At 41.6% G+C, this 26,977-nt stretch overlaps 1 protein-coding gene across 1 annotated transcript in view; it reads left to right on the plus strand.

The window, feature by feature from the left end:
• The first annotated feature begins 5,564 nt into the window (after positions 1-5,564).
• Positions 5,565-26,977, plus strand: part of FCHSD2 (FCH and double SH3 domains 2) — a 359,064-nt gene continuing 337,651 nt past the window's right edge. The window contains exons 1-2 of the mRNA XM_036745787.1: positions 5,565-5,839; positions 8,045-8,142. Of these exons, the coding sequence (XP_036601682.1) occupies positions 5,819-5,839; positions 8,045-8,142 (119 nt within the window). The 5' untranslated portion in view covers positions 5,565-5,818. The remainder of the gene's footprint in view (positions 5,840-8,044; positions 8,143-26,977) is intronic.

Below are 26,977 nucleotides of genomic sequence, written 5' to 3' on the forward strand. Positions count from 1 at the left end.
GAAAGGACCTTAGAATACAGAATGTGAGAAGCAGAAGAGACTTTAGAACTCAGAATGTCAGAGCTGGTAGGGACATTAGAACACGAAATGTTATCTATGTAAACCTTTAAGTGAAAGCACTATATAAATGAGTTATTATTATACAGTCAGAAGGTCAAGTGGAAAGTGTATGATCATTTGGGCAGAAGGTCATAGGGAAAACATCTACTCAGGTATAGATTAGATGAGGTAATGTTATATATGGCAGTAGTGTCAAACTCAAATAGAAATTGGGGCCTTTAAACCTTAAATAAGGATCCTTATAGCAGTATAATGACTTAGAAAACCACACATTATCATCTGCATCATATGTATTTTTATTAATTGTGTTAAATATTTCCCATCATCATGCTCCTCCACAGGTCTGATACCTCTGGTGTAGGGTAAGAGCAAAGGAGTCACTGGGTCACCTTTCTGACTCTGCTGTCTGCGTGACCTTGGGTAAGTCATGTAACCTCTTCATCATATCTACAATAACACATGATCTCTAAAGACCCTTCTGGCTCTAATATCCTATGTTTCCTTCTAGCCCTAAAATTCTGTAAATGGTAGAGAAAGGTATTTCTTAACCCATCAAAAACAGCAACAATCAGTGGACAGAACCCTTTGGAACACCTCCAAGGCAGAGCAGTGCACAAAGCCCTAATAGCCACCTTGCCTTTAAAATCAATCACTCTACAAGCCCTTATCAAGTGCTGGGCACTGCACTCTGTAACACTTAATAATCTCAGAAGAGAGACTCTGCAGGGAAAAGAAACAACATAATCAGCAGAAATACCTGGGAAATGGGATAGCTCTAGACATGTCCTTTTAGGGGAGGAAGATGTGGCTACTTTGACAACTGGAAGATGAGTAGAATAAATTAGACACAATTTCCAAGTGAAGAACTCTGAAACTTGTTTTTTTTGGAGGGACAGGGAGAGACATGTACATTTCTTTAACACTTTACAGTTTACAAACAGCAAAGAACAATGAATTTAGCATCAGGAGACTGAGTTGATGTCCTGATTCCTGTATTTATTAGGCTGTAACTTAGGCATGTCAATTCACTTTTCTGGTCATCCATTTTCCTATCTGTAAAACAGAAATAATAATGATCACGGCACAGCGCTTAACACACAGTAGGTGCTTAATAAACGTCTATTGGTTGACTGACTTCATACTATCTGCCCACCTTGCAGAGTGGCTATGAGGAAAGTACTTTATAGAAATGAGTTATTAACCCTGTGGGGGTAGGTGGCACAAGGATTTTTATTCTTGTTTTACAGATGAGGAAACTGAGGTTCAGAAAAAAAAATGTCCAGTATCACACAGGTAGTAAGAAGTGGAGCTCTGATTTGAATTCAGAAATTGTGACACGGAATTATTAGTGCCCTCATAACTTACGCCCTCTGTATTTACTTATCCGTGAACAAGTGGCATCCTGGTAGTAGAATGCAATCCCCATGAGGGCAGGGGCTGGTTGGCTTTTGTATTTGTGTCCTCAGGACTTAGTACCGCACCTGGCACCCAGGAAAGACTCACTGAATGGCTGTTGACTGAAGTACAAGGCTTGTTCCACTTTATCACACAGGCAGATGCGGGGCAAGAGGTTGTTCTAATGCTTTTGGGACACATTAAGGCATTTCCATTTCCTCTCCATAATAACCTGAGCATGTACCATGTGTTTCTCCCCACGCTAGGTCTATGGGGATTGTGGCTAGGTATGCTGTCCATGAAAGCTCTTGAAAGGGTAGGTAAGTAACAAAGAGAAGGGGCACAGGAATCCCTTCTTGGGGTCTGCCTGCTGAAAATGAAAGGCTGAGAAGTGAAAGGCCTTGACCTCATCCCCACCCCCACCTCTGGCCTAGATCAGTGAGACCACCTTTCTGCGGTCCTTTTTCGGTTTGGCTATTCTACATTCTAGAATCTGAGGCCTATAAACAGACACTCTGTGCTCCAAAGGCTGTTCCAGCTCTGACAGTGTCTGTGTGGGAGAGAGAGGAGGGGAGGGGAAAAAAGGGAAACAGAATAGAAGGGAGATGAGAGGAGGGGATAAGGTTGTTATACCTGTGGGGCACAGTTCCTGAATCTTATTTCAACTAGGATTCCTAGAAACGCAAAGCCACTCTCCTCCTAGGAAAGACCTTTCTTTCTTAGTCTCTGTTCTCAAGGAGCTTACCCTTTAATGGGGTAGAGGAGAGGGAGGGAGGAGGAGACAATGTATACACATAAAGCGTGTCCCAAAAGTCTTAGTGCAGTTTCTACCTATTCCTCCTTGAAGCTATTAAAGCTTAAAACTGCATTAAAACCTTTGGGACGCCATGGATAAGTATATCTAAAATAAAAAGGCCCCTGCATTGGGGAGGGCTAGCCAGGTGGAGTGTATGGAATTCCTGGGTCTTCTTCATGAGTTTGAATCTGGCTTCAAACACTAAAAGCTGTATGACCCTGGGCAAGTCACTTAACCTCGTTTGTCTCAGTTTCCTCATCTGTGAAATGAGCAGGAGAAGGAAATGGGAAACCACTGCAGCATCTCTGCCAAGAAAACCCCCAATGGGGTCACCAAGAGTCAGACAAGACTGAATAACACTGTTGGGGAGAAAGGTGTGTGTGTTTGTTGGGAGGGAGGGGGTGCCGGGATCAGAAAAGGCCTCAGGTAGTAGATGGTGTTTGACCTAAGTTTAGAAGGAAACTGGTAAAAGTGACTCGTCTACGTAAACAGAGACAAGGAGCAGTGAAGGAATTCCAGGCATGGGGCTCAGCCTGGGCAAAGGCATGGAGATGGGAGATGGTCCATTAAGTCTAGGAAGGGGAGGGATGGGTAATCAGCCTGATGAGGTAGCCTAAAGCCAGTGGGCTAGGGCTTTAAATGCAAAACAGAAGGATGGGTATTTGATCCTAGAGGTAGTAGCAGATGAACCAAGCGGGCCAGTTAAAGAGCAAAAGGGGTTTAGGGAAACTATTGGCCAAAGACTGCCCGCTCCCCAGCTCAGGAGGTGCAGCGCCGGGAGCCCCTCCCCCCCCCCCCCCAAGCACGCGGCCATCCTGCTTATGCACTATTGGGACTGAACGGCCTGTTGTGCAAATAGAGGTCGGGGCCTCTGACGCCACGGAACGAACAAAATTGAGGGGGGGGTGGAAATGAATAAAAAAAGAGGCGCACAAGACAGCAAACCGAGTGCCTGCCGGGCAGGCCTGTACCGCGTGCCCAACCGTGCTACCTGCATCCCCCCCCCGCGCATGCGCGGCTCTCGAGCTGCCCTAACTCCCGCCCCGAGAGCTAGAGAGCCAGCGAGCCAGCGAGCGAGGAGTGCACACGCGCAGCTGTGTGCTGCGCTGAAAGAGGAGGGAGAGGAAATAAGTGGAAGGGGCGGGGCCTATAGTGCGTACGTGTATTAGCATAGTGTTCCCTCCCACCCTCCAGCGTGAAGGCGTGTTGGGGGTGGGAGTGGAGAGCTCTGAAGCGGAAAGCCTGGACCCTGCGCGCGCCTCGAACTGGCGGGAAGGCACATGTAAAGCGTCCCTTGTGCATAGGAGTGAGGCTGCAGGGAGTGTTTGGAACGTCCCACATGGCAGTTCTCGGTGGGGGTGTTCTGCCCTTCTGTCCGCTGCTCCATCGGTTTCCTCCTTATTCCCGTTCTCATATACCTCCCCTTACACCCCCCGCCGTTAGTTCCTCACGCCTGGGTACTCCAAGGGGAAGTCTGGGCGCGGACTCTATGGTCGCGGAGGCCCCGCCTCTGAGAGGAGCGACGGGGCGCAGCGAGGCCTTCACTTCGGAGGGAGGGGCCAGGCCAGTTCGGCAGCACCGCCTCCCCCCGGCGGCCCGGAGGGGCGGAGTGGCGGAGTGGCGGCGGGAAGAGGAGGAGCTTCGGCGCCGGCTGGGGCAGTGGGCCGCCCCCTTCGCCCAGAGCCCCAGGCAAGGCCACCACCTCCCGGAGGCCCCGCCCTAGACCCGGCCCCTTGGGACCTGTCCCTCCTTCTTTAACTGGAGAAACTCGGACCTCCCCCCACCTCTGACCCGAGGAGACCAGAACTGCCCCCACCTCTGACTCGAGGGGCTTTTAGCTGTCCTGAGCCCAGGGGACCATAGCTGCCTTCTCCTCTGACCTGAGGGGATCACACTTGCCCCCTCCCTCATCTAACTAGTGGGATCAAATTTGCCCCCTCCTCTGGCCCGAGGGACCCTCGTGACCAAAGGGAATCAGGTCTGCCCACTTCCTCTGACTCGAGAGGACTGGATCTATCCCTTTTAACGCCACTTCGGCATCACACTTGCCCCCTCCTATGATCCTAGGAGACCAGACCTGCCCCCTCCTCTGACCTGAGGGGACCAGACCTGCCCCCTCCCCTGACCCGAGGGCCTAGGCCTTAGTCTCTGGGACTGGGGTGGGGGACTAGCCTTACCCCTTCTCCTACTCTTCTCTGACTTGAGAGGACCAGTCCTGCCCCTTCTGAGGGGACCAAGTCTTCTCTCTTCCCCAAACCTAAGGCGACCAGATTTGTCTCTTCCTCCCTAGATCTCGAAAGACCAAACCTACCCCTCTTCTCCTACCACTGGGGAGCAGACCTGCCTCTTCTTCTCCCCTGACCTGAGGGTACTAAACATACCCCTTCTCTTCTGACCTTACTAAGAGAACTAGAGCACTCCTTTCTCTTCCTCTGTTCTGAAAAGACCAGCCCTGCCTCCTCTTTTCCTCCTTTGACTCGAGTGTTAGACCCTCCGCTATTCATCCTCTAACCTGAGAGGGAGAGATTACAAAGTATCCTAAGGAGTTCACAGGCTCATAGATTTAGCGCTAGAAGGGACCTAAGAGTTGCAATCCTCATTTTGCAGATAAGGGAGGCCCAGAGATAAGTCATTTGACAAAGATCTCGTAAAAAGAAACAGAATTTGAATTCAGGTGCACTTGACCCCAAATCTAGTGTTCTTCTCATAGTACCAGATCTTCTCTCTTGCCCCTCCTCGGATTCGAGGGACTAGAAATTTCTCTCTTCTGACCGGAGAGGATCAGACCTGCTCCTCCTCTGGCCTGTGAGGACTAGTCCTTTCCAGTTCTTTCCCGGAAGAAGGGGGGAAACTGCAGACTTTTCCTCTCGCCCACTCTCCCCAGAGTCCTCCTCCCCTCTGCTCCTGCCCAAAGCCTCCAGTTCTCTAAGCCCACTCGTATCCCCAGTAGTAAACACTCCCTCGGGCAGGGCCTGAACCCCTGCCTTCCTCCCTACTCCTGGGGTCTGCCCCCGCCCCGTCCCTCCCCCCCCACCCGCAATTCCCGCCTCGCTTAGGCCACACAGACCCCCGGCTCCTCTTTTCCCTCTCCCGGGGATCCTCCTTCCCCGGCTACTGGGGAGAGCCAGTCCCCCGCCCCTCCCAGTTGCTCGCAGGGTCCAGTCCCAGCCCCCCACCCCGCGCGGGGTCCCCGCCTCCTCGAGAGCTCGCTCTCTGGCACACACACGCGCGCACACACGCACAGCCCGGGGTCCAGCCCAGCCCTCCCCCAGGTCTCCTCCTCCTGCGGCCGCCAGGGAAACCTTGCACACAGAGACAGACACACTGGGAGACACACACACACACCGGGCCCAGTCAGCCCTTCCCTGGGTCTCCTCCTCCTGGGGCTGCCCGGGAAAGCTGCATACCCGCACACCCCAGGGCAGGGTCCAGCCCGACCCCCTCCCCTTCTCCCCTCCTCCCCCTCCCGGTCTCCTCCTTCTGCTGCTGCTACTGCTGCTGCCGCCGCCGCCGCCGCTGCCGCCGCCGCCGCCGCCGCCGGGGGAGGATTCATGTTCCTCCAGCATCATGCAGCCGCCGCCGAGGAAGGTGAGCGAGCCGGCGGGGCTGCGACCGGGGCCGGGAGCACGCGGGGGGCTGTGGAGGTGGGGGCCGCGGGCTCTGCAGCTGCTGCGAGCTGCGAAGGAGAAAGGCTGCTGCTAGTCCTGCTGTCCGCTTCTCCCCGCCCCGGGCGGGATCAGCTCTTCCTGCAGCAGTCCGGGGACTCGCGGTTTCTCCGGCCGCGGCAGCCTGGGATGCGAGGCTGGGGTGCTGGGGGATTGAGGGAAGCGCTTGTGGGTCTCTCTCCTCGCCCAGCTGCAACCCCGGCCCCCCCGAGGCCCACCTCCCCTCCGCCCTCACCCGCTCACTCTCTTTGGGAATGAGATGGAAGCCGGCTCTGTTTGCAGAAGGACTTGAGTGTGTGTGTGTGTGTGTGTTGTGCGTGTTGTGCGCGCGCCGAGAGAATGCATTCCGGTTGCAAAGTGCATTCTCGGGGTTGCACGGAGGCAGAGCGAGCTTGGAAACTGAGCAAGCCCCTGCAGTTCTGCAGAGCCCGTGCGAATGTGTATTATTGTTTAGTCTGCACCAAGGCTTCGCCCTCCGCTCCCGCCGCCCCCCCCCCCCCCCCATTTTGCAGGATTTGGTTGTGTTCTCCACTCCTCGGCTGGGCCTGGTTTTCCTCCAGGAGCCAGAGGGGAGAAGTTGAAATAGTCACACCCCTTTTCTCCTCACCTTCCCCCCCCCTCCCCCCGCCCCCTTCCCAAAATGAAGGTTTACAGGGCTTTCCCGAGTGAGCAAGCGTGGTGGAGTGAAAAAAAAAAAAGCTGGGTCTGATGTGAAGAGACCTGAATCATGCCCTTGACACTTCCTCACGAGTAGCGTTATCTTGGAAAAGTCCCTTCCCCTTTTTGGCCCTCAGTTTCCTCATCTGTAAAATGAGGGAGTTGTACTAGTTGACCTCTAAGATCCCGTTCCTACTAGTGAAATGAGATGCTCCCTTTTCTAAATTTTGGGATCTTGTTCCATAAAGGTCCATGTTTCTAAATACCCCTACCTGGAGGTTTGGGCTAGGTGCTTCAGCCTGAGTTCTCCACCACCACTAAGATGGGGGGTGAGGGCGAGGTGGGGAAGTTGTGTATTCAGCTGAGGGTTTGTTTCAAGTTTAGGGCCGGATGAGTGAAGCAATAGGAGTGAGCCCAGGATAGGAAGAAGGAAGGGTTTGTGTCAGGTTTGTGTCCACCCATCTTTTCACCCATCACAAACTGCTATCTTTTCAGCCTAACCGCAACCCCCTTTAGCTTTTTAGAGTGGGGCTGTTTCTTTTCTGAAGCTAAACATTTGCTTGATGTCAAATTCACTAGTGTGTGCTTCCTTTTTTATTTTATTTTTATTTAAATCCGAGTTTCTTTAGCAGATTCGGCCCTTGTCTGCTGGGAATGTTACACACACACACACACACACACACTCTCTCTCTCTCTCTCTCTCTCTCTCTGTAGCTGGGTGATACTTCTCAGAGTGCTAGACACATTTTGATCCCTACAGCATAGGCTTCAAGACTGCAAAGAGATATTCTGACACCCTCCCTCCACCAAAAACAAACAAACAAAACCGAGCCCACCAAAAACAAACCTTTTGAAGTAAACCGCTAAAGTTACCAGGATACTAGTTCAATGTCCTAGTTAAATGGTTAGCCTTCCCTTTCTGAGTGAGTGTGTATTCTTTTGTGAGAGTGATTCAGATTGTATAGGCTGTCAATGAGATGAGTATTTCATCCTCAGGAATTTTGTTTCATGCAGCCATTATGGAATAATTTATTTAATCGATGCCCATTTCATGATTGTGTAACTAGCGTTTATTAGATGTTATGTATGTGAGGGAGGACAGCTTCCCTTCATCTCCTCTCCTCCACTGCGCCCTGCCACTCCATGGATGGACATATTTGCTTAGGTTTGGAGAAAAAGAAAATAAATTCTTTTAGATGATAATAAGAGAACCTGGGTGCCTGGTTGCTCAAATGATGATCCAACTTGCCCAACTTGACATCTTTTTAATGAGATTGGTCATCTACCCTTTAGTTAAACCAGTGTTTTGGCCTCTTTGGCTAGTTTGTTCATAAAACATTTTATTTTCTGGAGATGCTAAGATAGGCAATGAGTGAACTGGCAGATGGGCACATGATATTGTAATTTAGTAGTTTTTGTTTTGTTCGTATTACAGTCTGTCTTATCTACATCAATTTCTGGTATATTTTAGGTGAAAGTTACACAGGAACTGAAAAATATTCAGGTTGAACAGATGACAAAACTTCAGGCCAAACATCAGGCAGAATGTGATTTACTTGAAGATATGAGGTAAGGTCACAGCAAACACCTTTAAAAATCCTATAATATCTCTCTTTTGGAAGAACATTTGGGTTACAAAACCCCAGGAACTGATGATGGAATTTCCTCTTGGATTTCCTGCTTTTCGGCTGCTGGAGCTTTGACACAGCTGGAAATTATAACTGAAGCAAGCACAATGCAACCCTTTTCTTTTCTTCAGTGGGGGAAGGCTACAGTGTATAAATGCAGTTGTGAAGAAATCAAACGAAAGTCAAGCATCATAACAGTGATTCTAATTTTAAATGGTGTCTCAGCTGAATGCCTGAGATACATGTTTAAAGACAACTGCTCTGTTGTCTTTAATCCTGTTAAACTGTTGAATTCTCAGAATCATTGTGCATCAAAGTGGGCACTTTGAGGGATTGCTGATAAATGTCTTTGGAATCAACAGAAAGTAAATGTTAAAAATTATTCACTGGAACTCGACCAAAAAAAAATTGGCTTCAGATCCTGGAATGCTTAATTCTGGAGGGAAATTGAAAGTGTTAGATGTATTTTTTTGTTGAAGATTCCCTATGTTCGTGGTCAAGGTATCGTTGCAGTTAATGGGATAGATACCTTGCAACATTGTGGGATAAGATAATTTTAGAGGGAGTGGTGACTGTACCAAGAATCTTTATTTCCTGGATTAATGTTCTAGAAACTTTATTAGAAATCTCAACCGAAAGTAGACAAGGGTAATTGTTGTTTATTAGTATAGAAAATGAAAAATAATTTCATATTAAGGGGTTAAATGCAAATAGCTGACATTTATGTAGCTCCTTAAAATGTACAAAGTATATTATCTTATTTGATCCTTACAGCAATACTGTGATGTAGAGTCTCTAAGTCATTCTATCCCCATTTTACAGATGAAGAGATAGAGTCTTGGTGGTGGTGTTGAGGCTATAAATAGAGGCAACTAGGTGGTACAGTGGAATTGAAGTCTGGAAGACTCGAGTTCAATCTTATCTCATATGCTTACTGGGCAGGTAGTTGTTGGCTGGATGACCCCAGGCCCAAAACCTTTAACTTCTCTCAGCTTCAGTTTCCTTGTCTAAGCAGTTGAGTTCAGATCTGGCATGAGACACTTACTCGCTGTGTGATCCTGGGCAAGTTATGACTTAACTCTTTGCCTCAGTTTCCTCATCTATAAAATGGGGATAATAATAGCACCTACTATTCAGGGTTGTTGTGAGCATGAAGTGAGATAATGCTTAGCACATAATATGTGTTTGCTATTATTGTGAATATTAAATGAAATAATATTTGTAAACCATTTTGCAAACTTCAAAGCTATATAAAATGTTAGTTATTATTACTGTTACTATCATTATTATGATCCTCCTCCTCCTCTTCCTACTCCTAGGGGATAGGACTCAATGGTTTATAAGTTCCCTTTTAACTCTAACTATTTATTCTTATGATCCGATGACTTGCTTGTTGTAACAGTGTAGTAAATATTAGAGTTAGCATCTTTTCTGGCTCTTTCTCCCCTACCAATCTTTCTGGTTTAACTTACTGTTTACCACAATAATTCCTTAAACCATCATTAAGAATATGTTTAAATCTTATCGGAATAATTTTTCTAAGGAAAACATTTTCTAGGTATTACTTTGATGTAAGCCAGTGTCTGCATTCATAAAATGATTAATAGGTGACTATTGAATAATTTTAACTAGTTGACTAGTTGAATAATTTTGTAGCCTTTTTAAAAAGATTGCCTTTTTTTCTATGTAGTCTAGGTAAGACTATGCAAGATTTTTTGAGATTTCTGATATATGTCTTTATTGTCAGGAATTAAAACTGAACCATTTAAATGTCCTCTTTAAAACTTAGCATAACAAAATTGGTAGCTTCACCCTACAAAGTAAAGTTTTTAATTTGTTCTGTTTTCTCTCCATTCTCATAGGGCAGCTTAATATGCTCAATCCTCGTTCATTAATTTGAACTGACTTCTGTGGTTTTGAATTTGTCCGGTCAGAGATTAGATAATTTAGCCTAATTGCCTCATTCCTTTCCTCAAAGACCTTCAGTGACTCCCTATGTCCCGTGGGATAAAATACAGATACCTTAGCCTGGCATTCCAGGACCTTCTCTTCTTAGCTCCAGTCTACCTTTCTAGCCTTTTTCTGCGTGAACAGTTTCTCAGTCTTATTGTGCTGTCTTCTGTCTCTGTGCATTTGTAAATGCCATCCCTCTTGCCTTGAGTGAACTTTTCTTTTTTTTTTTTTGATGAACTTTTCTGATATCTTCATGAAATCCTTGTATTTTTTCCAAGGCTTAGCTTTATACTACCTCCTCCCATACAATGCCCTTTGACCTCCCAATGAGAATTTAGATGTCTTTTCTTGAATCTCTCCTACTCCTCACTTAATCATTTAATCTCATTCTACCTTGTGGTTGTTATCTGTGTATACCTTTCAGTTCTCCCTCTAGAATGCAAGCATCTTGAAGGCCGAGGCTATCACTTTTTATCTTTACCTTCCCAGCTCCCCAACGTGGTGCTTCATGCTTTTATTTGGTCTATATGTGTGATTTCATAGGCACAAAAAACCACCATGAGTCTCTACTCTCCCTAATGTCATTTAGAATCTTAGTGAGTGACTTGGGCTCATAGGTGTGAAGGGGTCACACAGCTAGGATTTGTCCGGCAGGGTTTGAACCCAGGGATTGCTGACTCCAAGTCTATTCACTCTACCACCCTGCTGCCTGCTTATCCCATTGCATGGCTCTGTCATTAACCTGGGGTGGCCTCTTCCTATCTGAGAGTAAATATGCCTCATCTGGGGTGGTTATTTCACAAATGTTATTGAACTGAATTTAAATACTCATGGTATAATGTATATGAATACATCTAGAAGTGACGTATTTTAGAAGTTCAGCTTCCTTAGGGCGTGGATGGCATCTGTTCAGTGTGATTTGAACCTTGTTTGTTATAGTCCAGTGTTCAGTGGGGTACTTAAGAGTACTTGGGTCTTGGATAGTGCATGGCAGACTTTTTCATCATAATATGTTTAGATTGTATTGGTGCTTTAAGGGACTCATCTGGACTTCAGATGGGTTGATATGTTCTTAATTAAGTTAATTAAAATTATCTCGCTGTCCCTGTGTTGTTGTGAACTGAATAACTGTATTTCTTGCTTGCTGAGATCTGAGTTAAGGCACCTTATTCTGTCACTGCTGCTGTAGAACAGCAAACTTAATGTGGTTTTTGGAGAGGCAGTGGTGGAGAGGGAAAGGTCAGACCTGGGTTTGACAGCCAGTACTTGAGCCTTCATTTTCTCATCTGCGAAAGGGGCATGCTGATACTCACATTGCCTACCTCATAGAATTTTTAGGAGGAAGGCACTGTGTAGACCTGAAAGAACAATAAAAATGTGAATTCCTATTTTAACCACTGACATTTTTTGTGACTTAAGTTGACAAAAGAGGAAGGTGGAAATTGCCAAAGGATGAAGACTTGAACCTCTGGTCTTAGTTGACAAGTTAATAGTAATAATAGCTCCTATTTATATAGCATCATAAAGTTTGTAGTATGCTTTTTTGTAAGAGGGATGGTATTATGTAATATAACTATAAATTATGGTAACAGTTTACAGTTTGTAAAGTGCTTTAAGTATACTGTCTTATTTGATCCTCAATTGTCCTGGGAGGTAGTAATAATAGCAGACATTTTTTTTAGGCAGTGGGCATATTATTTCCATTTTAGAGATGATGAGACTGAGGCACAGAGACTTTTTCAGGGTTAGAGAGTTTAATAGGAGTAGAGCTAGGGTTTTGAACATAAGCCTCTAGACTCTAAATCCATTAGTCTTCCTGCCATAGACACAACTGCCTTCATTGTATCATGAGGTAATAGAAATATTAGTGTCCTAGTTTTATAGCTGAGGGAACTGAGGCTCAAAGATGTTAGTGTCATCATGGTCACATGGCTAGTGAGTATTGGATTACCACCTGACTCCAAGTCCAGTGTTCTACGTACTATGCTAACTTTTCTTTGAAAAAAAATAGAAATGGATATTAAAAATTACTTTCACGTAGATCATTTGCTTTTCTCTAAAATGGGCTTCCTACTTGCCCCACAATTTTAAGTTAAAGTCGAAAATTTGCTTAAAGTCACATGAGGAAAAGACAACCAAAGTCATTGTAAAGAAACTTCTTAATCGGTAAAGATCTTATAGTTTTGAAACGTGAAATAAGCCTAGTGATCACATATCTAAAAACTTTCTGTACTTGAAATAGGAAAATTGCGTATTGAATTAGCCCATTTTTGAACCCCTCTTTTTTTCATCTTCTTGTCTGGAGTTCTGAGTAAGGAGACTGACTGCCATTCACTTTTCCCCTTCCAGCACAGTAATTTGAAGGTGAAATTGAGGACAAGGATTAGGGAGTGCAATAAGTGGGACAAAAGAGGGATCATTTTGCAGAGAAGAAACTTTTAAAAAATAAATTTATTGATATCTTTTGTTTTTATATCACTTACATTTACCACTGTAACTTTTCTCCCACCCCTTTCCAGGGGATCATCCCTTGTAATAAAAAAGAAAATAAGAGGCAGATAAATGTTCAGCAAAACTAACTAACATATTGAAGATATTTTGATGTCATGTTCAGTGTTTTACAACCATAGTCTCCTCCTCAACTCTGCAAAGAACTGGGGAAAGTGGGCTTCTTATATTTATTCTTTGAGGCTAAGCCTGGACATCATAATTTCATTGCCCTCAGTTTTGTTGGTGTTCTTTCCATTTAAATTATTGTAGTCATGTGTATTTTTTTCCTGGTTTCAGTTTTACTTTACTTTGTATCAGTTCATATAAATCTTTCCTAGCCTCTCTGTGTTCATCATACTAATTGCTTTTTACAGCACAGCAATAGTGCATTACATGTACCACAATTGTTTAGTTATTCACCAATCAATGAGCATTACAGTACCTTGTTTCTAGCTCTTTGCTACTACAAAAAGTGCTGCTGTAAATATTTTGGTGTATATGGGAACTTTCCTTTTCTTATTAACCTCCTTGAGGTATGTGCGTAGCAATAGAATCTCTGGGTCAAAGATTATGGACGTTTTAGTCATTTTGAAATGCTTTCCAGAATTGTCAATAACAGTTCTCAAGTCCTACCAATTTTAGCATGCCTGTCTTTCTACCATCCCTTTCATGTTGAGGAATCTTTTATCATTTTTGCCAATTCTCTAGGTGTTAAATGAAAACTTAGGGTTGTTTTGATTTTGGTTTCCCATATTATTAGGGATTTGAGGTATTCTTTCTCATGGTTGTTAGTAATTTGTAATTCTTTAGAGAAGTGTTTGTTTTTATCCTGTGACCACTTTCTGTTGCAGAATGCCTTATGGTTATATATTTCAGTTTATATATTTTGGACACCTGTACCTTATCAGATATATTTGATACTAAGATTTTTTTTTCTCTAGTCAGCTGCTTCTCACTGATTCTGTTTGTGTTAATCTTGTTACTGCAAAAGCTTTTCAATTTCATGTCATGAAAATTATCTTTTATTTTTTGTAATTGCCTCTGCCCCTTATGTGATCTAGCAGGAAACTTTTGAGTGATGGGTTTCCTGTCCATTTTTTGACCTTCAGATTTTTTACCTCATGTGCTCTTTGTTGCTGTATTAAGAATGAATGAATGTATGAAGCATTTATTAAGCCCTTAATGTGTGCAAAACACTGTGATAAGTGCTAGGCATACAGATGGAGAAGTAAAACAGTCTCTACTCTCATTCAAAGCCCGTTTTTGCACTAGTCTATAGAAATGTTGCAGTTGGTGGTTATGTATTGACTATTGAGTCCAACCCAATCCATGTACACAGTATCTATTTTTGGGTCATCATGTAAAGAAGGAAGGGACTTTAGAGGCTCTTTAGTCTAACTCTTCATTTTACAGATAAGGAAAAAGAGTCCCCCAAAACATTAAATGACTTGCCCAAAGTCACAAAGGTAGTAAGTGGCAGAATCAGAATTTAAATCCAGGTCAACTGCATCCCATGTGTCTTTATCTTAAAAATGCATGTACAGTCTTCTCTTTGTCATTGAATGTTTCTGCATGGTGCTGAGCAGGTTTAGGGAGAGGCAGTGCAGATTGACTTTTGCAAAGGAATACACAGGTCAAGACTGCTGAAGAAAGGCCCCTTGTGACTAGAAATTTTTAATAAATACAACTGTTATTTTTTAAAGTGCTTAAGTTCCATATTATGGCCAATTAAAGGAGGAGGAGCAGGGGAGAGGAAAGCTATTCTATTAATATAGCTTTAGATAACATTAACTTTTTTTGATGGTTATATCACACTCATCGAGTTGTTAGTTTGCTATACTCCCAGGTATTTTATACATAAAGTTTTATCCTCCATATCGCCACCATCTCGTACTTTTTAACTTTTTTTTAAACACAAGTGTCATTATTAAGTTTGAGCTTTGTCGATTTAGCCCATTAAATTAGCCTATCAAGGCCTTTGTGGATCCTGATGCTGCTGTCACATGTATTGACTAGTCTTCCCAACTTTCATATCAATTGTAATTTGATAAACATGCCATTTTAGCTGAATCATCAACTGCTGAATAAATTGAGAGTTAATTATACAGATCTCCCTGAACCTGCTCTTGCCCTCACTATAGTCTGTCCTGCACACCATTGCTAGAGAAATCTTAGACATAGACCTGGTCATATGAGTCATCTACTCAAAAATCTTCAGTGGCTCCCTGCAGTGAGTTCTTGTTGAATCAAGTTCAGAGTTTTTTCCTGGCATTCAAGGCTTCCTACAATCAGGTGCTACCCAACTTTTCCAAATTTAGCCCCATGTTACTCCTTTCTGTTCATTCTGTTTTCCAGCTGAACTAAACCCCTTTTGATTCCCTGAACATGTCCACTCTTGCCTTCATGCCTTTGCTCATTATTGCTCCTTATGCCTGGGTTACTCTCCCTCCCTTCTTAACCTTTTATACCCGCTTGAAAGACCAACTCAGATGTCCTTCTCCCTGTAGCCCTTATTTGATCTTCTAGCAGTGACCCTCCTCCCCTCCCCACAACCTCACTTTGTGAGAACCTTGCCAATATATTGATATTTTATTGTATTTATAGTGATATTTCTATTGTATTCTCCTACTAGACTATAATCTCTGGGAGAGACTGTGTCTTATCTAAACTTTTTATCTCTTCGATGTTAGGCATTGAATTTTACATACCATTGCTGCTCAAGTGTTGAATGAATAAGAAAGAATTGATGACAATAACTCTAATATGTGTAGCATCTTCCTATCTAATATCACCTCATTTGGTCCTTAGACATCTCTGTGATCTAGGCAAGGCTGGGATTACTCACATTTTAGAGTTTGATCCTAAGGCCCTCCAGAGATGCTGACAAAATAGTTCAGTAGACCTGGGTTTCAATCTGAACTTTGTTCTCTCTCTCTCCTACATTTTTGACCTTGAGCCAGTAATTTAACTTCTCTTGGCCTCATTTTCCTTCTCTGTTAAGTGAAGGGGACTTGATGACCTTTAAGAGTTCTTTGCAGCTTTTAAATCTTAGAATATGACTTCCCCAGAGGCTTTTAGCTAGTAAGGGACACAGCCAGACTCTACTCAAATTCCCTGACTCCTACCTCATTGCTCTTTTCACTATACCTCGTTGTCTTTAACCTATGAAGGCCTGTGTGAAGATTTAGGATAACATGATCTTTTCCCCATGATGCTCTCAGGACTTCATTTTGAATTATGGGAGAATGATAACCATTTTGTTAATGTCTTTTGGGAGGCCTGACTTAGCTTTAGTTGTATTGTCATTTTAAGGTGGACTTTTAAAAAATTTCTTTTTGTGTTGTGAACTTGTTAAACATCAATAAACTTGAATATCTCATGAAGAATATGAAAAAGAATAGAAAAAAGAATTGTGTCTGCAACTATGAATCTCTATTACGCATAGCTTGATTTTTTTGATGTCCACATTAAATTTAACATGATAGCTCTAAAACTGCCCTGCTTATTTGTGACACCTTATGAACTTCCTTCTGCTTTTTTTTATTAAAAAAATTTCATTGATGCTATTTTCTTTTTTTTTTGGCCTCACTATTATTCTTTTTCCCTATTACTCTGTTACTGTTCCCTCCAAAAAAGCACTTACTTGTAACAAATAGATGTTAGCAGCAGATCGACCATGTCTGAAAGAGTATATAAGCCTGTATCTCTAGGCGCTTAACATTATGCCAAGAGGTGGAAAGCATGGTTTGTCAGCAATCTTTTGGGGTCCTTATTGGTCATTACACCCATCTGAGGTATTGTATCTCATTATGACTGTAATATTGTAAGTCATTGTATAAATTTTTCTCCTGGATATGGTCACTTCACCCTATACCAATTCATATAAGTCTTCCCGGGTTCCTCTGAATCTGTCCCTTTTGTCATTTCTTACAGCATGACATATTATATGACATGACATTGTATATGATAATTTATTCAGCCATTTCCCAGTTGACTAACACCCACTTTGTTCCTAGTGCTTTACTACAAGGAGAAGTGCTGTTATCAGTATTTTTGTATGTATGGGTCCTTTCTGTCTTTCTTGATCTCTTTGGTGTATATGCATAGAAATGTGGTATCATTGGATCAGAGGTTAACGTGCAGTTTAGTGATTTTTGGGTATAGTGCTTTCCTGAATTGCTTGAGCTCTTTATAAGTCCCCAGCATTCAGCACAGTTCCTGTGTTCCTGCATCGCCTCCAACAGTTTTCGTTTTCCCTTTTTTGTCATATCTGCCAGTATGATGGGTGTGAAGTGGAACCCCAGAGTTGTTTTAATTTGCATTACTCTTGCTACAAGTGATGTGGAGCATTTTTTCACATCATCGTTGATAGCTTAGCTTGCATTTCGTTTGAGGATTGCCGCTTCATAGCCTTTGGCCATTTATGTGTTATGGAATGATTAAAATGGATTCATCATCAGTCCATTCTTACTTTGGGAACTTAGCAGAGTAGCTCATTCTTTTCTCTTTAGTTCCATTTTTACACGCATTAATTTGACATTGCCTGTCAAGACTGAGGTGCATCTTGGTTTGTACTTGTTTTTAGTTTATTATGGGCGCAGCCCTCCTTAGAGCTGTTCAGCTGTGCTTTATTTGGACCTTCCTTCTGATGTCCTTGGCACATCTGTGTACAGTTGTCCTCCACGGTTTGCTGTTTTGTCAGCTCTGCAGTAAGCTCAATTCACAAGAAAAATGTTATTTCTAGCATTATGAAAAATGTTACCATGTCCACTGCTGCACAGAATATTTTTCCTGCTCTTTTTTCTCTACTTTCTTTTCTGCCATTATCTAGGGTTTTTCCCTTAGTGAGGCAGAGAGAAAATTTGAAATTGCAGATTATGTGTGCCCTGTACCTTCTTCCCCACCAGAAACAATATCCCAGTGCAGTAGAGGCAGAGGCATTAGTCAGCACAATAATATTGTCGCTTCACAATCCTGAGAACACGGAAGACAGAATAGGCTTATGTTAGTAGCTAATTAAATGACATTTTTTGCTTTTAATAAAGTCACATTTCTCATGAGTATAGATAATGTTCTAGTTTATTGCTTTCTAAGCTCATTTGACCCTTGAACTCTCTCTGACTTGGAAGTATTCTGACAGAACCTATTCAGTCTGTTTTGGGAAGTTGGATGTGGAGTGAAAGGGAGCTAGGGACTTTTCAGAACGGAAGAGAGGCAATTAAACTCATTTGCTCAAAAATTGTTTCATGTGCTGTACCTATAGTCCCTTACTTTTTAAGGAGAAAATATTGTTGAAATTTTTTGGTGCAATTTCGTTCCTGTTGACTGGAACAGCAGGGTTTCACAAAATGCCATTGGGAAGTATTGCTCTAACGTGTTATAGACACTTACCCACTTAACCTGATCAGATTTGTGAGTGTTCAACATGTACAATCCAGAACAGAGTTCAAGGGACTTGAGATGGGATTTAGCCTAACTTTTGCTGGTGCATCCTGGTCTGGTAGTACAAATGAGCCCCACTGGTATCATAGAGAGCAGCATGTGCTCTCTGAGATGAGGAAAAGGAGCTGGGCTGTGACATAGCTGCCTCACCTTTTCAGTGTGGCCATGGTTGTAGTGGGGAGGAGGTCATAGGGCAGTGGGAGCGCCAGGAGACAGATTTTCACTTGTTATTTCTTTCCTTCTTGCCATTTCGAAAAACCTGAAACATGGCCACGTGGAAATAGGCAGGCCTTCAAAACCTTAAGGATTTTGTCACCTGCCCTGAGACATAATTCCTGTTTATAAAACTACTTTTATAGGAATATGCTTTGAGTATTCCCCAAACTGTTTAACAGGCAAATGAACAAGCAATAGATATGTCTAACGGCCTGGGCTCTGTACTATTCAGCCATGTAGATTTAGTAGTTATATGTGGTTTGTTTGTTTGTTTAACAGGTCTCTGTCTTAACTAAGGAAGAACCTTATTGTTTTGTATATGTTTAAATATGCATATTCTGATATAATTGCAACTTATAATAACCTTTTTGATTTATCTGCTAGGGATGTGCTGGTAAATGTTTAATTTTGCAAAAAATGTACACATGCCACGCTTTTCAGTTTAATCTGCATTATTAACAGTTTTTAAAAATCCTTTTCTTAAGTCTTGACCAGGGCTGTCCAACCTTAGGTTTTCATTGAAACAATAGACAATATATTTTGATTTGCCATTTTAGTGAGAGCTCTGCAGTAGCTCGGCTTCGTTTACTAAAGCATTTATGTAAATTTCTATGCTCGAAGGCGGGCCACATAAATCTAACTCAGACTCGCATGCAGCCAGGGCATATTTTGGACAGCCCTGGTTTAGACAATCAATAAAACAATAAATCAAGTCCTGATTGTAGCATTTGCCAATTCCCCATTTGTAAATGCTTACCCTGAAAATTTAACCATCCCCTGAGCTGGTGTGAACCGAAGCTAGCATATCCCTGCTGCTGGGCCACAGTAGGTTAACAAATTGCAGAATTTGATTTTAGGAAGAAAGATAATTCTTTAGTTCCTACCCATGTAGAACAACTTAAAAAACCATAAAGGATGAATTTGTAGAAAACCATCTTGAGTTGAAAAATTCCAGATAATATATCAAAAGTCATACCCATTGTGGAGTACATATGTCATATGTTTGTATACATATATATTCATACACAGACACATATGTGTATGTATATATAGAGAATATTAATGCTTTTAAAGTCTTTATGAGGTGCTGCAAAATTCATCATGTAGTCACATCTATAATTAGACCATCATTTAATATGATATTCTTACTCCTAAAGGTATTAAGTCTTTGGTAATGTTCGAACTTGAGCTAAGGAAGGAATGGGATGGGCTGAATTTATCTTTCCTGCCAGGTACAGAAATTGAGATTTGCCAACACTGTGCATGCATAGTATCATTGTAAACACTTCAACAATGTATCGTTTTAGAACCACATCATCTGTAACCTGCACTAATGTGCCTAATGTGTTTCGTCACTATGATGTCTATCCCCATGACTGTCAGTCCGCAGTGTTTCTCAAATGGAAAGAGAAGGGGAAGGAATAGCCATATAGCATCTGCTGTGTGCCAGGCACTGTGCTAAGTATCTCACTGTGAAGTAGGGTATACTGAGGTAAACAGCTTATGTGACTTGTCCAGGGTCACACAGCTAATAATTTAGCTGGATTTGAACACAGATCTTCCTTGACTCCAGGCTTAGCATTTTATGCATTGCTATCTAGTAATCTTCCTAATACACCATTCTGATAGATGTCAAAAAAGAAGGTCTTTTCAGTAGAGACATTCAAGCAGAGACTGGATGACTCTGTGTCAGAGATGCTCTGTAGAACTTCCTGCTGCCTCTGAGCAGGAAGTTCTTCTTAATGGGTAGCCTACTGTAGCTTCAGGTCAGAAGGTAGTCAGAGAGGTCCCTGTTGTTTTTAGTTCCAACTTTGTTTCTTTGGGAAAATACAGTCTATTTTATTAAAAATAATGGTTAAATTCTTAAGTTAGTCTGTGGTCTTTTGTAACATTGATTCCATGGGGAAAATGTCCCAAATGCCAAAGAACCATTTTACTATCCTTATTTTTCTGATGAAGACACTGAAATGTAGAGAGGGTGAGTGGACTTGCCCAAGGTCACGGTTAATTAACGTAGGAGCTGAGATTCAAACCCATGTCTTGACTTGTGTCCCATGCTCTTTCTGTCTGATTCTGCTCATTAAAATCACTCTACATCAGAGTGCTTTGGGTTTAAGGCTGGTCTTTAAGGAAAAAAAAATCACTCTAGCTCTCATTGATTGGCCAACAATAGATCCCAGGCCAAGCCCCTCTTGGTCATTGTTTGGGCCCTGATTGGCTCAGATCGAATGTAGATAACAGTTAGCTGAAGCATTGCTTCAGTCAAACTGAGACCTGTTAGAGATCTTAGCTTGGAAAGGCAGCCCCTGCTGCAGCCTGGGCCACCTCCAGTTGTCTCCTGACTACTGGACCCAGATGCTCCGGAGGAGAAAGTGAGGCTGGTGACTTTGTATAGCCTTCCCTCACTTAAATCCAATTCACTTCTAAGTCATTCCTCTTCAAGAATGAAGGAGAAACAACAGCTCATTAAGGAGAGGACCCATGGCAATTCCATTTCCTGCCCGAAGAGGGTAAAGGAAAGCAATCCAAGAAGGCTTTGTTGAAAAAGTGAGATTTTAAATGATGGTAGAGAAATGGCTTGTTAGGCTGAAAGGAAAAGTCATTCTTGGTACAAAACACTGCTTCTGAGAAAGCCTAAAGGAAGGATTAGGATGAGAAGATAGAAGGAGTTTTGAGTAGTATATAGGCGATAAATAGAGGGACTGAGACTGAAGTAAGGATATGTAAAGAAAATCTGGGAGCCTGACTGAGGTATCGTAGTAAGAGTATTTCAAGATCAGAAGGAGGACTGAGAATTCAGCTGGTAAAGATGTCCCTAGCACTTCTGTGCCATGAAGAAATAAAAATATTGTTTTCTATTCTGCTCTTCTCCTGTGACCTAAAGGGACACTGTAATTTGGGATGTCTGTGGTTGACTGTTAGAACCTTGGATGGAATCTTACCAGTCAGAAACAATAGAGTATAGCTGCAGTATTTCATGGAATCATAAATTGATAGCTGAAAGAGACTTTCAGAATCATATGTGTTGTTGACCTCAAATAGAAATGGGGCCCACGAATGCTCAAATCCCTAATTGGTTCATAAGGATCCCTGCAGACAGCATGCTGACTTATTTTTTAAGATGTAATGTTATCTATGTTTTGCTGTGTTTTTATTTATTTTCTTAGATATTTCCCAATTACATTTTAATCTAGATTGGTCTGCTAAGTGTTTGCCGTTTCTGATCTGGTCCAACCCCCTTGTTTTGCAGATGAGGTAAAATAGGTCCTCAGATGTGAAGTGATTTGCCCAGAATTATACTGTGGCAATGAGCGCCAGAATTAATATTTGAACCCAAGTTCTTCAGCTTCAATTCTAGAACTCTTTCTGCAGTACCATGCTTCTTACCCTAGTCAAGTTTCTTACCTTTCTTCAAGATGGTAATGATTATGTTCTTTGAAATCAAATGTCATTCCCCCAGTGTTCTAAAAATGACGGTATCTAGTCAGCCTGTTCCTATTGAAGATCTTGACAGGAACATATCCAGAAAGGTTTTTTTTTTTCTTGTTTGTTTTTTCTCTTACTGACTGTCTTGGAAGAAGGAGGCAGTTATCCTTTCCTCAGCACAAAATTGCCTGACTTCATGAATTTATTTGTAGACTTGAGAATAGAGAATTTTTAGTCACATGTCAGCACTGTGGAATATAGTATCTAAGAGAACAGTCTTATTTCTAGACATACTACTCACAGGGAATGCAAGATAGAAGGTGTGAGAGCCAACATTTCAGCAGACCTGTCAGTCATACTGATGAAAGAGGGACTGAGTAGAAGTGCATCTATGATCTGAGTCTTCAGCTTTCTTTGACCCAGGATTATTAGGACTGTGGGAAGTATTTCAGACTTCCTGCTCAGTATTATAGACCCACAGGAGTGGGGACTAGAATCTCAGATTTGAAAGTGAATTCATAGGTCATCTAGTCCAATCTGCTTTTGAGCAAGATTCCCCTTGACAGTGCTCCTGACAAATGATTGTCCTCCCAAAGATTCCCATGCTGGGGAGTGCTCTGAAGCAGCCTGTTTTGCTTCTGGATAGTTCTGTTAGGAACTTTTTCCAATGTTGAGTCTGAGTTTTCCTCTACCCATGGCCCTTAGTCCTGGGACCACAGGAAATGTATCCAATGTCCAACACTTGAAGATAGCAATTTTGTACCTTCTAAACCTACACTTGGGTTGAAGTTGCCTTCAGGATATGACTTGTGTAGAGGGACTGGTGCAGGGTTTGTGAGTACACTGGAGTTAAACATTTTCCTTCAGCCACAGTCCATAGAAAGGGTTTTTGGGGGACCAGCTCTTAGCATTTAATTTTGAACTTAATATTGCAAATAAGATGGTGATTTGATGAAGTGAAGTTAATTCAGTTTGTTATAGAACCAGGTCATTTTGAGGAGAATCGTGAGTGAAATTTTATGTTCAGTGTTTAAAATGAAAACAAACAAAAACTCTTTAAAAAATCCCTTGAAAATAAGCCTGCTTTACCACGTGAGTTTCTTTCAGTTTTTAGAACGTGCAAAATGTAAAAAGCAATTATAATTCAAAAACTTAAATTTATTGATACATTTTAATATTAGTCATTTCCCAGTAAACAGCCATTTCATAGTACCTCTTGTAAAAATGTTAAGCACTCTCAAAGAACGGTTTCTACTAATAGTATATGTAATTTTACATTTTTGTAGTGTATCATTTGTTTAACAGAAACCAAAAGGTTGACTGATCCAAGACAATTTGGAAGAACTTATGATGAAAAATGCTATCCATCTCCAAAGAACTGATGGACTCTGAATGCAGATCGCAGCATACTTCTTTACAACGTGGCTAATATGGAAATGTTTTGTATGTTTTCACATGTCTAATCTATATTAAATTGCTTTCCTTCTTAAGGACGGGGGAAGGGAGGGAAGAAGGGAGAGAATTTGGACTCACAATTTTGAAAAGTGAATCTTAAAAACATTTTTTAGCATTTAATTGAGAAAAATTTGAAAAAGAAAAAAATTAGAATGAAAAGGTTGAATGATGTGTTTAACACCTTTAGAATTTTCAATTTTTATTATAAGAAAATTCTGTAAATTTACAGGAAAAAATGAGAGAACATTTTGCTTAAATTAAAAAAAAATCAAACATTAACAGTGACTTTTTTGGTACCTTGGTACTTTCAGTATTTTTTTTTTTGACAATAGTCTTTACATATTGATTTAGGCTTATTCAGGTTACTCCAGTCTCTTGTGTGCTTTGTGCTAGCATTCTTTTAATAGATGAGAAATGGAGGAAAAGGCTCAGTGTCTCGTTTTATGTGAGTGGCTTGGCCATGTAGGGGACTCTATAAGATTTATGATGGAGCTTTTTGATATGCTTCATCTCTAGTGCCAATATGTAATTTAAGGATGATGAATAAAATGCTCTATGCACTTGGGGTCTTGAAAGACAAGGAATGTCAAGCAAATTATCTATGTATTAACTCTTATTTATAGTTTATAAATGTCAAAGTGCAGTTGAGCACACTGGGTGTGTTTTGGGCTGTGTGACAGATCTCAAAGGGGAGTGCATAATGCATTCCACTTTATTAAAGGAATGCATAAACACATAAATGCCCCTCTGTTTTCTTTGCAACAAAAATAGATGTCTATTTAAAAGACTCAAAAATAACATTCTCTGTAAAAATAAATTAAAATCATAGTATTTAAAATGAGCTCTGATTCTAGAACTACCAAAGAAGGTGATTTTGATAAATGATTAAAAACTTTTAACCATTTCTTATGGGTGCCTGGGAGCATCCTGGTTCTTTTGCTGACCTTTTTTACTGAAAAAACTGATCCTTAGTTGTTTTACTTGCCACTTCCCTCCCCCTTATTGGTTTATTCCTCTGTGCCTGTGGTATCATTTGGAAAGCCAGAGAAGCTAATGATGTTAAAAGCATTTTACATTATCCTGAGATTTGTACTAAGGATGCTACATAAAAATTACTTAAATCATGTAGTATGTGAATGCATTTAGTTAGCTGAAAGGGAGCATCTCTTCCAACCCCCTTATTTTCCCAAGGTGGAAACTGGAGCCTGGAAGAGTGACTTCAGTTCCAAGTAGAAAGGTCAGTAGGAGAGAATTATCCAGGATGCCACTTGCCTTCCACGGGAAATGATAAATCATTTTAATCCATTTACCAAACTCTCTTAACAAAGGAGCAACAGATCCTGGACTAGATCATTGCCTGTCTATCCAGGAATAAGCTCCTATTGACAGAAATACTTTTATATTTAGGTAAGACGGTTATATGGTGGATATTTTGTCTGACAGTGCAGAAGATTTCTCCCTGGCCTTCTCATCTTATGTGATTTTTTCCATGGCCATTCCATAGAAGTCATCCAATGTGATTCTCCCTTTGAGCAGATTACCATAATAGAGATTATCATCATTAAGGATAGCTAAATTAAAGATATTCTGAGTCCATTCTCTTGACTTATTTTCTATTTAGCCCTAACAGTTTTACAAGAGAAGTGTTGCTGCATTTTATCTTGTTTTCTTTTCATTTCTTTTAGCTGCCTTTTCTCTTTGGAATTGTTCAGTACTGCCAAAAGAGTGGACTTTATTGATCTGCCTAAATGTCGAGGCTACCATTTTTTCAGGTTCGTCAACATGGGCTGGCATTTTCTTTGTTACTTTACCACAGCTTGATCCATAAAATACTTGTATAATATAGGTGTTTTAAGTTTGATTTTTTAAAAATTTGGCTTCATAGTAGTTATAATTACAATTCAAATTAATGTGATTTTGTTTAAAAAGATGCATCAATTCGTATCAGTATTATTATCCCCAAAATTCTGGAGATGAAGTCAGACATATGACCCTGAATAGAAAGATGAATTAAAAAAAGAGATCATCTAGTCCAGTCTTCTAATTTTATGGATGACGAAACTGAGACCCAGAGAGAAGAAGTGACTTGTGTGAGGTCACTCAGGTTCTTAGGGGCATGATAAAAGAAAGATAATCACTCTGGCTCTCATTGATTGCCCAACAGTGGGTCCCAGTCCAAGCCTCACGTGCCCATTGTTTGGGCACTGGTGTCTCAGAGTGAGTGTAAATAGCAGTTGTTTCTGTTCTGGCCAGAAACTCTGAGGGTCTTCCCCTCCCAGACTGATTCTTTTGAGTAGGCAAACTAGGCCATCTTTTGCCTCAATTCTTACCTAGTCTTAAATCACTGAAAGGGTGTTGTTACAGACAAACCGAGACCTGGTAAAGACCTTAGCTTAAAAAGGCCAAGGTCTCCCAGTGCATCTTGGGGCATTTCCAGTCTTCCTGATCCATATCTTGCCGCTGGACCCAGATGGCTCTGGAGGAGAGAGTGAGGCTGGTGACTTTGCATAGCTCTGCCTTACTTAAATCCAATTCACTTGCAAGTCAAGACATCACCCAGCCCCCTCCCCCAATGTCATTGGTCCTCATGGAGAACAAAGGACAAACCACAACAAATCACATGGACTTTCCCACCCTTCAGAAAAAAAACAAAACAAAACCATAAGACAGATAATCAAGCAAATTTAGCTTGGGAAAGGACCACTGTGTTTAGGCTGGCACTTTTAATCAGCCTGAGAGATGATGTGGTTTTTCTTCAATAACGGAGACAGCAGAGGGCTGGGCTGAGATAGCTTTCCAGCTCTTCCAGAATTAGGTTTTTGCAGTGTAGCTTCGTTGTTTTATTGGAAATGTGAGTTTCCAGAATATCAGAAGCACGCATTCTACCAGTGTTTATTACAAAATCAAATGTGTAGTTTTTTAAAACTATATTTTATTTTTAGATTATTCATGTTGTATTAGTGCAGGTAACAGAATTGACTATAATTCTGCCTTGTTTGTTTTTCACCTGATTACTATTATCTAGGCTACTTTTCTCCATCTTGCCTACAAGAACAACCTGAGAGATTGTGCCATATACATTGCTGAAATGTAGGTGTATCCATGGTGTCCTTGGAAAAGCGGATTTCAAAGGCGTTAAGTGAAGGGATAGGTAGAATCTCATGGACTAAAATGCTACAGGGAAAGTCAACCTAAGAGGGATGAGAGATGTTCAAGAGTGAGATTCTGAAGATATGAATGGAATCAATTCCAATAAAGAATAACCATGGGATTTGTCTGAAGAGGTCAATGAGAGACATGGAGAGTTATTCTACCAAGTTAGATTTGAAAAAGAATTATACAGAAGATGAAAGTGAGACTAGGTAACAGAGAATGAATGTGAAGGTGTGGCATGGTCCTATAAAAATAGATTTAGGGAGTGCTAAAGTGCAGGATGAGCCGTCATTGGAGGGTGAAACTAAGGAAAATAAAAAAGAGTTTTTTTCTTCCTGTTATTGTCTGTTTTTAGCAAAATTGGGGGGGGGAAAGGAGGGTCAGAAAAAGGATAGGATTTTTGCTTGGAGTAGGTGGGACAATGATAACTGACAGCATAGAGGAGGCAGAGCTACCAAATTATCGTTTTGCTTCTGTTTTCTCTGCCAATGAGAATGACCTGCATTATAAATATTAGAACAAAAATGGCTAACAGGAAGTTGACATGGAATATAAGGTGATAATAAGAGAGCACCTTGCTCCCCTTAATGAATTCAGGTTACCTCGCCCAGTTGAACTATGTCCTTGGGCAATTAAAAAAA

This window comes from Trichosurus vulpecula, chromosome 2 (assembly GCF_011100635.1).
Source record: "Trichosurus vulpecula isolate mTriVul1 chromosome 2, mTriVul1.pri, whole genome shotgun sequence".
In the NCBI taxonomy this organism is placed as follows: Eukaryota; Metazoa; Chordata; class Mammalia; order Diprotodontia; family Phalangeridae; genus Trichosurus; species Trichosurus vulpecula.